Source organism: Schistocerca cancellata, chromosome 7 (assembly GCF_023864275.1).
Source record: "Schistocerca cancellata isolate TAMUIC-IGC-003103 chromosome 7, iqSchCanc2.1, whole genome shotgun sequence".
Taxonomy (NCBI): domain Eukaryota; kingdom Metazoa; phylum Arthropoda; class Insecta; order Orthoptera; family Acrididae; genus Schistocerca; species Schistocerca cancellata.
Genome location: NC_064632.1, coordinates 85,991,012 through 86,005,115, shown reverse-complemented (window position 1 = coordinate 86,005,115; position 14,104 = coordinate 85,991,012). Strand labels below are relative to the sequence as shown.

Sequence of the window (14,104 nt, the reverse complement as noted above, 5' to 3'; positions counted from 1 at the left end):
ATGGCAAGTTTTCGAAATACGAAGTTAACATAACATATAATCACAGTAATAATAATATCGGGAACTAAATTAATGACCCATAAATGTTAGAATAATGTTTATTCAGAAAGCAAACTAATAGCAAAAGTGGTCATATTTAGAGTTACTGTTACACTCGAGTGCATACCCATTTGACATAGTTTGATCATTCACAATCTCATTGCAAAATACAAGCTACCTACACAAAAAGTGAGTTCACACAAGGTGCGTGGCTGCTCACTGCTCAGAGACTTAAGCATCGCGATACCATGCAACATGAAATTTTCTGAGTCATTTCACTTCCTTGCTGCGTAAAGACGGACTGTCCACTTTGCATCTCAATCCGAACTGCCCCCTTTGGTGACTCGACCAGCACTGTCTATGTCCATCCCCAGACATGTTTCCCGCGCGCCGAGTATCTTCCCTCAACTGACTACGGCAGTTCCCTTTCCTGAAGCTGTCCATCTGATTGGCTACAGCTTATTCTACATTATTTTACATTTTAACATATAATCAAAGCTTGACATCTTTCACATTCTAAATAAAGTAACAATAGACATCTTTCACATTCTAGATAAAGTAACAATAATATCCATTAAATAATAAACGTTAAATTATTTTTGAATGCTTTGAATGCCATGGCCAGTAGCCTTATACCAGTGTGCTTTCTGATAAATAAATAAAGAACAAAAGTAATTATTATACGCTAAACTTTACAACAAATATTCTATTACCTAATGATTCAATAATGTGTCATGCTGTCATCGTTCAATGTGTTTTGTGTGGAGGAAATGATGAACTGATGCTCAAATGTAAATACCGGTAATTTAAATTTACTATGTCTTTTAAACAAAGTTACAGAGTTGATATTTACAATGTTTGTCATTTTAAGGATGTGCTTCTATATGAAATGTTGTTCGTTAAGATGGACCAAAGCATTCAGATTTTAGCATTCAGGTCTTTGTTACAAAACTTATTAACTTCACTTAAACAGTAAATCCTAGATATGATCAATATTAAAGTTTTATTGGGTTCACCATGAAAATTTATGGGGGATGGCAGATTAAAATTACTGTGGCTTGATTCCCTGCTTTACTACAGAATTAAATAGTTTTCATAAATGTTTCCCTCTATGGTCGATCTTAGGTCCGCCGTATTTAACACTGCTATGTCTCCTTGGCCACAAATGCCTTGTGCTGGGTTTCCGTATGATGTAGGTTCTCTTCTGTCTCACTCGCACACTACAATGCTTAGGCCTCAATAGACAATAGACGCCTGTGAGTTTCCCCATCTCGTGGTGAATCTGCGCCCTTTGTGGCATGCGGTCCTTGACAACAGGGTTTGTTTCACAATTCCTGTAGACTAACTCTTTTGGCCATATATTTGAATGAGAGCACAATGCTCTTTAATTCACAAAATTTTGTGAAAGGTTGATTCCAATTCGGTGGAATGGCCCTACTGCAGATGAGATTGGTACCGTATGCACCGGAGGTAACTGGCTCATGCTTCTGCCATAAGCATTCCTTACAGTGGCTCTTGTAGTCACTAACAGACTGTTAGAGACCTAGCCAGTGGTTCCTGTGCCTGATTCTGTGAAGTCCAAATGTTGGAGTGTCATTGAAATATTTCAGGATAGCTGGCCATAAATGAGCTGGGATGATGAGCAACCATATCCACCATATTGGATTATAGTTTCTCTTATACAAAGTTCCAGTTCCTTTGTTTGGTTCCTTATTCTTCAAGGCTTCTATGGCTTTCAGCAGTGCTTGATCTTCTCTCTGTCCAACAATGCTGTCATTTAATGCAGTGATGACTGAATTTTCATCCATGCTGCTGTGTTCTGCTGCACGATTCCTTGAAAGGTATTCAACATCCTTGTTTTTGTTTCTGTTTTTGTATGCCATTGTGATGTCATACCCCTGAAGCCTCAGTGCCCATCTCGCCAGTTGATCCACTAGATCTGTCAGGCTAGTCATCCAGAATAGAGAATGGTGATCTGTCAACAGTGCATGGTTTGCCAAATAAATGTGACTGTATCTTGTTGATGGCCCAAACAACTGCAAGGCACCCTTTCTCAGTTGTAGAGTAATTCTTCTTGGACTTGGAAAGTAGTCTGGAAGCGTAATCTACACCAATTCCAAAACCATTAGAAACATGACATTCTTGTCATACAATGCTAGGACTGGAGAAGATGTTAGCAAAGAAATATCTTTCTTGCATCTTGTTCCAGGAAAATTTGGTGCCTCCTGGCAGTAGTTCTTGCGAAGTCCAAGCCTGGGTGTTGGTGTCCTTTATGAATCTCCAGCAGTATGAGCACATTTTAAGAAAACTTCTCACATCAGGAATGTGTTGAGGAGTTGGAAAATCTGTGATAGCTTTTATTTTTTCTGGACTGGGACAGATTCCATCATCATACACTGGGTGCCCAAAGATTTTCATTCCTTGGGTGACAAAGAGGTACTGTTTTGTATTGAGGCAGAGATCTGCAATTTGAGTGCACAGTTATCAGATAGCGTAGATGTTATTGTATTTGAAAAAAAAGTGGCAGTATCATAAAGATGGCAAAGACACATCATACATTTAATGTGTTGAAGCATGTTGTCCATCAAATATTCGAGGATGGCTGGAGCATTATGTACTCCAAACATGAAACTTGTAGGGACCATCAGGAGCTAATGAAGGCAGTCTTTTTCCTATCAGCCTCATCAACCTCGATTTGCCAGTAACCGACTGCATGTCCATAGTAGAGAAATACTTCAGTCCATTCAAGCAGTCCAGGGTGTCATCAGAGCTTGGCAATGGATTGATTTCTTTCTTCATGATTTTGCTCAGTTGTCAGTACTTGATGCAGAAATGCCATGTGCCATCCTTCTTCATAAGAACCACTGGAGAGGACTGGGGACTCTCTGAAGGACCAGTGGTGTTACATGCAGCATCTTCTCCACTTCCTCCCAGATTATCTATTGCTCAGTGAGGGGCACTCCATACGAGAGCTGGCTAATTGTTGGATGATCTCCAATGTTGATGTGCTTTATTATGTTTTTTTTTATTCCGTCTTTCCTCACTCTGGATTTGAAGGTATCTGAAAATCGATCCAGAATGGCTGTTACTTGCCAACGGTCAGGCCAGATCCTATTGGCAAATTGATGCAGAATGGCTGTTACTTGCAAACAGTCAGACTAGATCCTATTGGCAGTTTGATAATGGCTTCCTCCCTTGTGTGTTGTCTGTAGTGACAGCACAACATAGTTCTTCATCAGTGACACTAAGCTGCTCTTCCTGGTTCACTTGCCCCTATGCACATACCTCTAGGTACGATTTGTGGCTGTCTGTGATATTAACGATCCAAAGTCCTCCATAACCCACGAACTTATGAGTGTTGCTGGCGTGTAGATTTCTATTGTAAGCCTTAGTATCCTTCTGCAATAGACTTAAGATTCACAATGTAATGGTGCTTGCTGAATGATGACTGAAACTCTTCTTGTTGATGGCAGGATAATGTTTTCAGTGGCAAACTACCACCCAAAGCAATCTTAGTTCTGTGTGCTTGTTGGAATAGCATCATCATTCTGGGACTCTTTTTCTTACACAGACTATGATTGCTAGTGATCCCTGCAAGATGTCTCACCCAAGAATGACATCATGACTTTGTTTTGTTAAAATGACAGATTCAGATGGCTGTGTTCTGTTATTGATTGTTATTCCTGCAATACTTGTCAGCTGGATATATTTACCATTTGTGACCTTCAGCACCATCTTACATATTTCGGATTAGTCTTCTTTAGCTGGCAATGATAAATATTTGATATTGTAGAAGAAGAAACCCCTGATTTGACTAGTGCCAAAACTAGTTGGCCGTTGGTGATGAAGTTGATGAAATTTGCTGTCATCCTGTATCAGGATATTCACATGTGGCAGCATTACCTCCATAGGTGCTCACTTTGCTTAGTTGTCCTTGATTCGGCAGCTAGGTGAGTAGTTGGTAACTCCGTACAGTGAAGGGTAACATGTATAGTGTGTTGGGGAGTAACCTCATTGAGGGCATGGTGAAGAGCTTCAGCCAACACATCAGCTATAATCCTGTGCAGATTACCAGTGTGAGTAGGACTGTCGTTGTGGTTGAGATGATATGACATGAGTAGGATTGTTGTAGTGGTTGATTGCTTGTGGTGTAATAGTTGTCAAACAATTGTCTCCTTTCTCGGCAGTAGTGCACAACATACACAGTGTTCACAGTGAAAACAGCCTGATGTGTTGCCCTCCAAATGTCTGTTTTTCTGCAGGGTGTTACACTTGGTGGAGGAATAGGTCGTACCTGTGTTGGTCAAATGCTGGGTTGTAGTTTCACAGCAGTGACATAGCCTCAAGTTGGTCGAGACTATTCTTCATGGCCTTTAGGATTGGTGGTGGATATTAGTCCTAAAAACTGATACACCTCTTCCTCACATTCTCCATTACATCCTGATGTATCAGGTTCATATAAAAGGTTGCTATCTCTTGTATAATTGGTTCAACATTTCTGGTGCTGTACACTGCTGTATCTCTTCTCTTGATATCTGGCATAAGAGAGAGGTGAGCTCATGGTCGTTTCCCACCACTGCCATAGGGACCACATTTGGCAGTTAGCCACATCTCTTTCATCCAACCCCCCCCCCCCCCCCTCTCTTTTTTTTTCCTTTCGTGCAGTGCACCATTTGATGACTTCTGCTATTGTGACTTCCTTTACCAGAAGAACTTAGTACATATCCTCTTTGACTCCTTTCATTTAAGAGTGAGATTTTGTCAGCTTGTGTTAGGATTCACAATGTGGCATAGGTCCAAAGCATAAAGACTGTGTTGTTCCCCCATGACAAGGTGGCCTTTCCTTCATTTGTTCTCCCACTAAGTGGACTTGCTGCTGATTGCACCAGACATTTTCATCAGTTCGGCCTGGAATTAGTCCCAGCTGTTGAACTTCTCTTTGTGTGTTTGTTCTCTAACCATTGCTTAACTGTGCCTTCCAAGTGAAAGTATCTTACATACCTGAGAAACACATCATGTCATCCCACCTGTTGTGTTTGGCCACTCGAGCAAATCCTTTCAGCCATTTCATGGGATCTTGACTAACATCTTTAGAGGGCACTGATGGATGTCCAATGGGCAGCAGATTTACTACTGGCTTGTAATCCTTTGGTATTTTGAACAGAGTTAAATACTATGAGAATGATTTACTGCTTGTATTCTGGTGCTTGTTTGTTTAGATAATGCATTTACATTGCCTAATTTGAGTAACGGTGTTGCAGATGTTTTGAAGTACCTGGCACCGCCACCAAACAGTGTCACATCATAACCAGGCTCAGGTCCAAATCCAAAAGCTCAGTCATCAGTGAAATACAACCCTTAATGCTGAAAGCACATTATTAACATACTATCAAATGAGAACTGATTTCATGGATAGAGAGTGAAGTTATTTAAACAAACATCAGTAATTGCGGAAAGCTAGTATTTATGCAGTTAACAAATATTCCAGATATACGAACATTATAAACATAAGATATTCCCAGAACCTTCTAGAAATGATAAACAGAAAATAACAAATAATTGTAGAGGTTTTGAACTGGTGACTTGCAACAAACCATGTGGCAAGCTATCAACTGCACCACACTGATGGCACCAGAGACTGTGGAAATATCATTGACATTGCTCTTATGAATTTCTCTGTTTGGTGAAATTCTGAATTTCACCAAATACATATGATTCTTAGTCTCTAAAGCCGTAGTGGTTTGTGTATTAAAAAAATAAGTCCAGATTGGAATCTCATGTTGGGTAACGTTTTTCATGTTATGCATTTTCTGTAACTAGTTGTCACCATTCATGCACTGCTTACAGCTAAATGCAAATAGTTTATATTCATAACGGTAGCATCCTTTGTATTGCTTGAGTGGAAAATGATAAAGATGTAATTACTGGGAATGTATTGTTTTTGCAGTGACATTCCGAAATGTATGTTTCATGAATTTATTGCTGTGTCATATTTGGATCTAAACTCAAATTTTTTTACCCATAATAATAATAAAACTGTAAAACCACTGTCTATCTGTTTGAACACACAGACCTCCAAAACTACGGTACAAATGTTCATGGGGTTTTCACAGGTAACTTAGCATAGCTTGGGGCAATGTATAGACTTTATTTAATCAAAATCGGAAAAAAAAGATGAAGTAATCATGTGCTCATCTTTGTAGTTCAGATCTTTAATCATCACTGTGTAGCACACCAGAGAACCAATATGTGGCACTTTTAGTTTCATGGTACACCAAGAAACCAATACAGGTTGCTGTTAGTTTTCTTTTTAATATATATATCTCAGTGACCGATGTATTTATGGATGTTTACACTACTGACAGAATTAAGCACTGCAATCTTATCCTTACAAATATAAATTAACAGCCAATTTACTTGGGTAGGATATACGGATTTACTGATTGCACTTTATGTACTAAAAATTTAATGACATCACTTGCTTTTTATAACTTTTATTTATAATCTTTGCTAGGAAGAATTGTGTTTATTAAGTTTGCTTTATGAATTGGGTGCCTACTCATTACATTCTGATTTCATTTTGTTTGAAGCATAGAAAATGGTTGGGTCTTTCTGAATACACCAGAATGGCTAAAAGACTGAGGGCTATGTGGTATCAAGAATTAATAAAGATTGTGAAGTGAGACTTGCAGCTCGAGAACATCAGACTTTAACTCACTACGAAAGTGAGGCATGACATTACTCTGATCAAGAGCATAATGCATTATCTCACTCCTCAGAAAACTTCACTTACAGAGATTTAAAGTTACTTGTCTTCAACATAACATCATAGAAGCAGAAAATTTTATGAGAAGTGGCGAGGGCCAAGCGAGGTTTCATACCCTAGTCCTGTTCATTCCTTACAATATACCACTTTTCTTTAAACATGCACAATTCCCAGTGAGCTTATGTTGTGCCACGACCATAAACTCGGCACAAGGCCAGGCGCTGCACATTGCGGGCTTAGACCTTAGTGTTTTATTGGTCCCTTTAATTCTTGCAGTTGAGGATGTTAATTCCCACATGCTCTTACATTATCATAATTGTATATTTCCTGCCATCTATAGTTCATGAAACAATATTAATGGAGAAGGGGGCAGGGGGAGAAGAAAAGTTACTGAGATATAATGACATTGCCTTTTCAAGTTTTGTTCAAAACAATTTCACAATAAACTTTCTTGAACTCTGGTCTCCTGTTTCTTAATAGGTAGAGGTTGTTTTAAAGTTGGACACGTCATGCCGCTATTGCTTCATCTCCCAACACTGCTATCCTAACAATAACTACTGTGTATAGCATTATATGAATGTGTGGTGTCGGTTTTGTTGGACATGTCTGAAAGGGCCATGAATCCACCACCTTCAGGCTACTTGCAGATAGGTGATACTCGGTAGAAGTGTGGGCCAGCTGGGAGGCGTGTCAAGATAGTCTGCACAATTGTGGTAAACACTGTGTCTGGATGGCAACTGCCTAGTAATCAGAAGACCCTGGAATCGAGTCCTGGTCCGGCATACATTTTCACTCATCTCTGCTGATTCGGCATCCCCTCCACCTTCATTTACATAGTATGTAGTTGCATTGTCATTGACCTAAACTTCAGTACTAGTGTGAATGGGCAACAATAAACAAGAACTTTGATAGTGCCTCTTCCAGATAATATATCAGACATTTTCAGAAAGATTTTCTAACAGTTAATTTAATGGTACCGAATTTCTCTATTTCAGAAATGATTTTCTTTCTGATGATGGTCTGCTTTTTATACCCTTCCTACTTTAGCCATTGTCAGTTATTTTGCTTCCCAAATAACAGAACTCATGTTCTACTATTAGTGTGTCATTTACTAATTTAATTCCCCCAGTATCACTCAGTTTAATTCCACTACATTCTATTATTGTTCCTTTAAATTTGCTGATGTTCATCTTGTAATCTGTTTTCAAAGCTCTATTCATCCCAGTCAGTTGCTCTTCCAAATACGTTGCCGTGTCTTACATAATTAATATGACATCAGCCCCCAAAGTACTCTGTTCTTCTCCTTGAACTTTTAATTTCCTTTCCAAATTTCACCTTGATTTCATTTACAGCTTGCTCAGTATCCTGACTGAACAAGACTGGGGAAAGACTACCATCCAGTTTCATTCTCTTCTCAACTACTGCTTCCCTTTTATGACATTCGACTCTTGCAACTACAGTAGTAAAGAGCAGATAATCTGAAAACAGTCTTGAAACAGACCAAAATCTATTATTAGAATAAAGAGTAAGTTCAGATAAATAAGCATACAATAAAGATTCTTAAATACCTATTAATTATGTTAATCTGGGTTCTTGAGGTGACCAATAGATATTATCTTTACTTTTTCCCTTTTCTTGTAATGTTACATTTTGTGGCAAGATATCAAGCAACTCCTAAATTTAGATAATGTGTATATATGAGGGTTGCACCAAAAGTAAGATTCCCAATGAGCTACAGCCTCGAGGGAAGGTACTAGGCTAAATCCGACAACAGTGCCATGTGCAGTGGTTCCCCCACTCTCGAGCCCGTCTGTCCGTGATTTGCTACGTTGCTCAGTGTTGGCTTGGCAGCTGTCAGAGATGGAAGTGTTGATTGCCACTCCCGCCAAGTGCGAGGTTCGAGCAGTACTTCAGTTTCTCCACGCAAGAAAGTTACTGCCTGGCAATTGACTAACGTTTATGGTGAAGAGTGCATGTCTGGTCAGCATGTCCACAAATGGTGCAGGACTTTTGCTGAGGGTCACTTGGAAATTCACAATGAAGAACGGAGTGGAAGACTGCCAATTTCAGATGCAATTGTCCAGAAGATCAACAGTGAGCTGCTCAAAGATCAGAGGGTCACTGTCCATGAACTTATTGAATGCATTCCTGAAGCTTCCCATGGCACAATTGAAAGAACTTTAACGGAAACATTGTGTTATCATAAGGTGTGTGCTCACGGGGTCCCCCGGATGCTGGCTGACAGACACAAGGAGCAACGCCTTGACTGTTCTCGCAAGTTTCTTCAACAATGTGAGGGGGGAGGCAACAAGGAGAAGTTGTTGGACTCTATTGTCACGGGAGATGAAACATGGGTGTTTCATTACACCCCCAAAACAAAACAAAAATCTTGTCAGTGGCGTCACTCCGTTTCACCGCCACCAAAAGAATTCAAATAAACACAGTCGGCAGGAAAGGCTATAGTGATTGTTTTGGGATCAGAAAGGGGTACTCCTCATCAATTTCATGCGACCTCGGATGACAATAAACTCAGACAGATGTTGTGAAACATTGACCAAACTCTGGTGAGCAATTCAGAATCGCCATTGAGGATGACTGGTGGAGGGAGTAGTGCTTCTTCACGACAACACTCGGCCCCGTGTCGCTCGTCAAACACAGGAGCTTTTGAAGAAATTTGGGTGGACTGTTATCCACATCCCCTGTATAGCCCAGACTTAGCCCCCAGTGACTATCACCTCGTCCCCAAGCTAATGGAATATTTAGGTGGCAAATGCTTCAAGAGCGATGATGAAGTCCGATCAGAGGTCACACGTTTCCTCAATGGGTTAGTGGGAGACTTCAACTTAGGAATACAAAAGCTGCGGCACCGTCTTCAAAAGTGTGTCAAAAAAAATGGAGACTATGTTGAAAAATAGACAAAAGTGTAAGCTTTTCAATTACATATAAATGAGTAACAATAAACAATGTCTCCTATTTGTATAAAATATGGGAACCTTACTTTTGGTACAACCCTCATAGCTTCATAATTTAGTAGTGTTATTTTATCTACAGCTACATCTACATTCCATGAACCACTGTGAGGTGCATGGCAGAGGGTGCATCCCACTGTATCAGTTACTAGGGCTTTTCCCTGTTCTGTTCATGTGTGTAATGCAGAAAGAATAATTGTTCGAAATACCTCTGTGCATGCTGCATTGAATCTAATCTTGTCCTCATGATCCCTTTGGGAGCCATATATGGGGGTTTAGTATATACCAAGAGTAATTTAAAGCCAGTTTTTGAAACTTTGTTGCTAGACTATCTTCTGATAGTTTACATATATCTTCAGGAGCCTGCCAGTTCAGTTCTTTCAATAGCTCTCTGACACACTCCCATGGGACAAACAAACCTGTGACTACTCATGCTGCCTTGATCATTCATGCTGCCCTTCTCTGTATTATCCCCTTCTAGTCCTATTTGGTACATGTCCCACAGACTTAAGCTAACCTAGAGTGTGTCACACAGGTTATTTGTAAGCAATTTCCTTGATAGACTGATTGTATTTCACTTTTATTCTACCAATAAACCCAAGTCTGCTACCTGTTTTATCTACATCTGAGCCTAAGTGATCATTCCATTTCATGTCACTACTAAGTGTTACACCCAGGTATTTGTATGAATTGACAGATAGGATACTATGGAAAATCCAGGTTGGAATGTAATGATATTATGAAAAGAATGGTTGCTTCTCACCATATAGCGGTGATGCTGAGTGACAGATAGGCACGACAAAAAGAATGTCACAAAATAAGCTTTCAGCCAACAAGGCCTTTGTCAAAATGGCTGTTGTCTATTCTTGACAAAGACCTTGTTGGCCAAAAGCTCATTTTGTGACAGTTGTTTTGTTGTGCCTATTGCAACTCAGCATCTCCCCTATATGGTGAGTAGAATGGTTGCTACTCACCATATAGTGGAGATGCTGAGTGACAGATAGGCGCGACAAAAAGAATGTCACAAAGTAGTGTCTCCTTTTCATATTATTATTGCTAGGTAGGATACCATGTCGTTTTCATGTTGTGAAGTGTACAGTTTTGCATTTCTGAATATTTAAAGGAAGTTACCAGTCTTTACACTACTTTGGAATCTAATGAATTTTTGACTGAGTATTTGTACAGCTTTGTTCAGACTGCACTTCATCATAGACAACTGCCCTAATCTGTGAAAAGTCTATTATTAATATTGTCCACAAGATCATTAATATACAACATGAACAACAAGGCACCCAACACACTTCCCTGGGAACACAACATTACATCTACATCTGTGCACCTTCCCTACCAGGAAATCCTCAGCCCAGTCTCAAATTTTGTCTGATACTCCATATGATCATAATTTTTATAATGGGAATAGGTGCAGTACTGAGTCGAATACTTTTCAGATTTTGAGAAATATTGCATCTACCTGACTGCCTTGATCCGTGGCTTTCAGTATGTCATGAGACAAGTGTGAGTTGGGTTTCACATAATCTATGGTTTCAAAATCAACGCTGGTTTTGTTCAAAATACCTGATTACATTTGAACTCAGAATATCTTCTAAGATTCTGCAACACATGAATGCCAAGGACATTTGATAGTAGTTTTGAGGACCACTCCTGCTACCTTCGTGTAAATGGATTGCCCTTCCATCTACTGGGTATGATTTTTTGTTCGAGAGATGTATGAAAGATTATACTTAACAGAGGGGAAAATTCAGCTGTGAAATGAGTGTAGTATTTGATAGGGATTCCATCAGGCTCTTGTGCTATGTTTAATTGTAATGATATTTTTATGCATGGAAATGTGACTGTATGTGTAATATGTTGTATATATTATTTTTTTACCTTTATTTGTACGTATGCACTACTAGTGTGTAAACTGACATGGCCAGTAGGCGATGCACAAGTTGCTTATGTATATAAGAGGCCCAAGAGAACCAGTGAAACTACAACAAAAACAAATCAAAAGACATTTACATATATAAGGTACATATATAAGATTACATGTAATTTAACTATACCGTAGCCAGAAATCAAATTACAAAGTTATTACAATACATAACTTATTTACCATTTATAACAGCTGTGTCAGAATTACTCTTTGAAATGCATAACAGTGCAGAATAACCTAATCATGTGACAAAACTATCAGGTGCGATCAAAAAGTTTCCATTCGAGAGCATTGCTGCAGTGTATATGCAACATAGCATGAATCTGGCGTGAGTATATAAACACCGACAGGTATTCAAGGGATTAGTGTAACATTTGTGTCTTTCCAACATGCATGCAGTAAATGTGAAAACGTGAACTATGGTGAGATTATTACCAAAGTGTCCACACAGAACTGTTGTTCTTTTCGTGGCTGCCAAAGAGCATACTTTGGTAGACATCCATCAGAGAATGAAGGATGTGTATGGAGCAGCATGTTGTGAGAAATAGTGCACCAAGCATTGCTGCAGCATCATAATATACATCGCCATATCACAGATGTCGTAATCCAACAGTTACACCAACTCAAGTGGGAGACATTCGAGCATCCCTCCTGTAGTTGTGATCTCTCCCCATGCAAGCATCACGCCTTTGGTCCCTTAAAAAGGGCCTTGATGTGTCAACGATTCCTGCCAGATGAGGTTGTGCAGCAGTCTTCACACAACAGGAGTCGGTTTTTTACCAATGGATATCTTCAACCCAGTGTGCCAGTGAGATGATTGCCTCAGTCTTCACAATGATTTTGCATGATTGTCATATTGGTTCTGGACTGTTTGGCCTTTTAGAAACGTTTTGATCACCCCTTATACATACAGTGTGCCACATTTTGCTGCAACTTGAAAACAAATATTAAATTTTATTCAGATAAGGGTCTAATTGTGTATATGTAAAGGTTCAAACTTAAATCCTGTTTCTGTGTGTTCTAAAATGTGCAGTCATCTCAGTTTGTTAATTTATTAATTCAGTAACCAACTTTTCATTGTTTTGTGTAGTAACCATCTTTTTTTTTTGAGTACTCATAGTCATAGAAAAATGATTAAAATATGTTGGCAGGTCTTTAAAGAAATAATGGAATTTCACAGGTATTATTGGGTAGATGACTCCCAACTCAAGGTGCGTGCTGTCAATGCAGAATTCCAGTATGGTTATGAATACCTTGGCAACAGTGGACGGCTGGTGATTACACCCCTGACAGATCGTTGTTACCTCACACTGACTGGCGCTTTGCATCTCAAATTTGGTGGCGCACCTGCAGGACCTGCAGGCACTGGCAAAACAGAAACAACAAAGGTAACTTGCTGGAAATTCTGAACTCACACTTTTCCTTACACATTAACTGTGTGTTTCAGTAATATATATTTGTCAGTACTGTAAACTAATTTACTTTAGGCATGCTAGAAGTTTTTTGTTTGTGGAACCCAGCATTCCTAGTGAAATTATGTATTTTAACTATTTGTTTTCAGGACTTGGCCAAAGCATTTGCTATACAGTGTGTTGTGTTTAACTGTTCAGATCAGCTTGACTATATGGCTATGGGGAAGTTCTTCAAAGGACTTGCAAGGTAACACATTTCAAAATTGGTAGACTGGCAATCCATCACCCTATAACCCAATCATTTAATCATACATGCAGACTGAAAAATATCTTGAAATGCTTGATTTTAACAGTTCAGGAGCTTGGGCTTGCTTTGATGAATTCAACAGGATTGACATTGAAGTGTTATCAGTTATTGCTCAGCAGATAACTACAATACAAAAGGCACAGCAAGCACGACAAGACAGGTAAGAAATAAATTTAGAATTAGAAGAAATTCCAATTACTACATTTAGGGAACAGTTATTGAGATATTGAAAAATTACCTCTTTAAATGTGAAATCGTAGCTCTTCATATTTGGAACATGTGGCTTTTATTTGAATGACTTCAGTAGTTATGCTTCAAATGCATTTATTACCTCAGAAGTCGCTTATTACTTTACTTTCATGTATATATGCTCTCTTTATCATGCTGCACGTAAAGTTTGAAATTAAAATTTATGTTACATAATTCACTGAATACCTTGTTTTGCCAAATTTTTCAAAACATAAAGACATGAGAAAATTATTTCATGCATGCGAAGTTTATTTAAGAATGTTCTACATTTCCCTATATATTTCTGAAACTACTGATAACGTTGTACAGATTTCTTTTTAATCTGATTTGCAACATACTCACTGATTTGCAGATCTGTGATAATCCTCAGGCACCTGTATTACTAAATAGGTGGAAGAGATTCAGTATTAACCCTTCAACTTTCTC

The 14,104-nt window shown here is 38.9% G+C and overlaps 1 protein-coding gene across 1 annotated transcript in view; it reads left to right on the top strand.

Moving 5' to 3' along the window:
* LOC126092652 (dynein axonemal heavy chain 1-like) overlaps positions 1 to 14,104 on the top strand; it is an 894,951-nt gene that overhangs the window by 223,218 nt on the left and 657,629 nt on the right. The window contains exons 18-20 of the mRNA XM_049908374.1: positions 12,891 to 13,098; positions 13,272 to 13,369; positions 13,476 to 13,589. Coding sequence (XP_049764331.1) covers positions 12,891 to 13,098; positions 13,272 to 13,369; positions 13,476 to 13,589 — 420 coding nt within the window. The remainder of the gene's footprint in view (positions 1 to 12,890; positions 13,099 to 13,271; positions 13,370 to 13,475; positions 13,590 to 14,104) is intronic.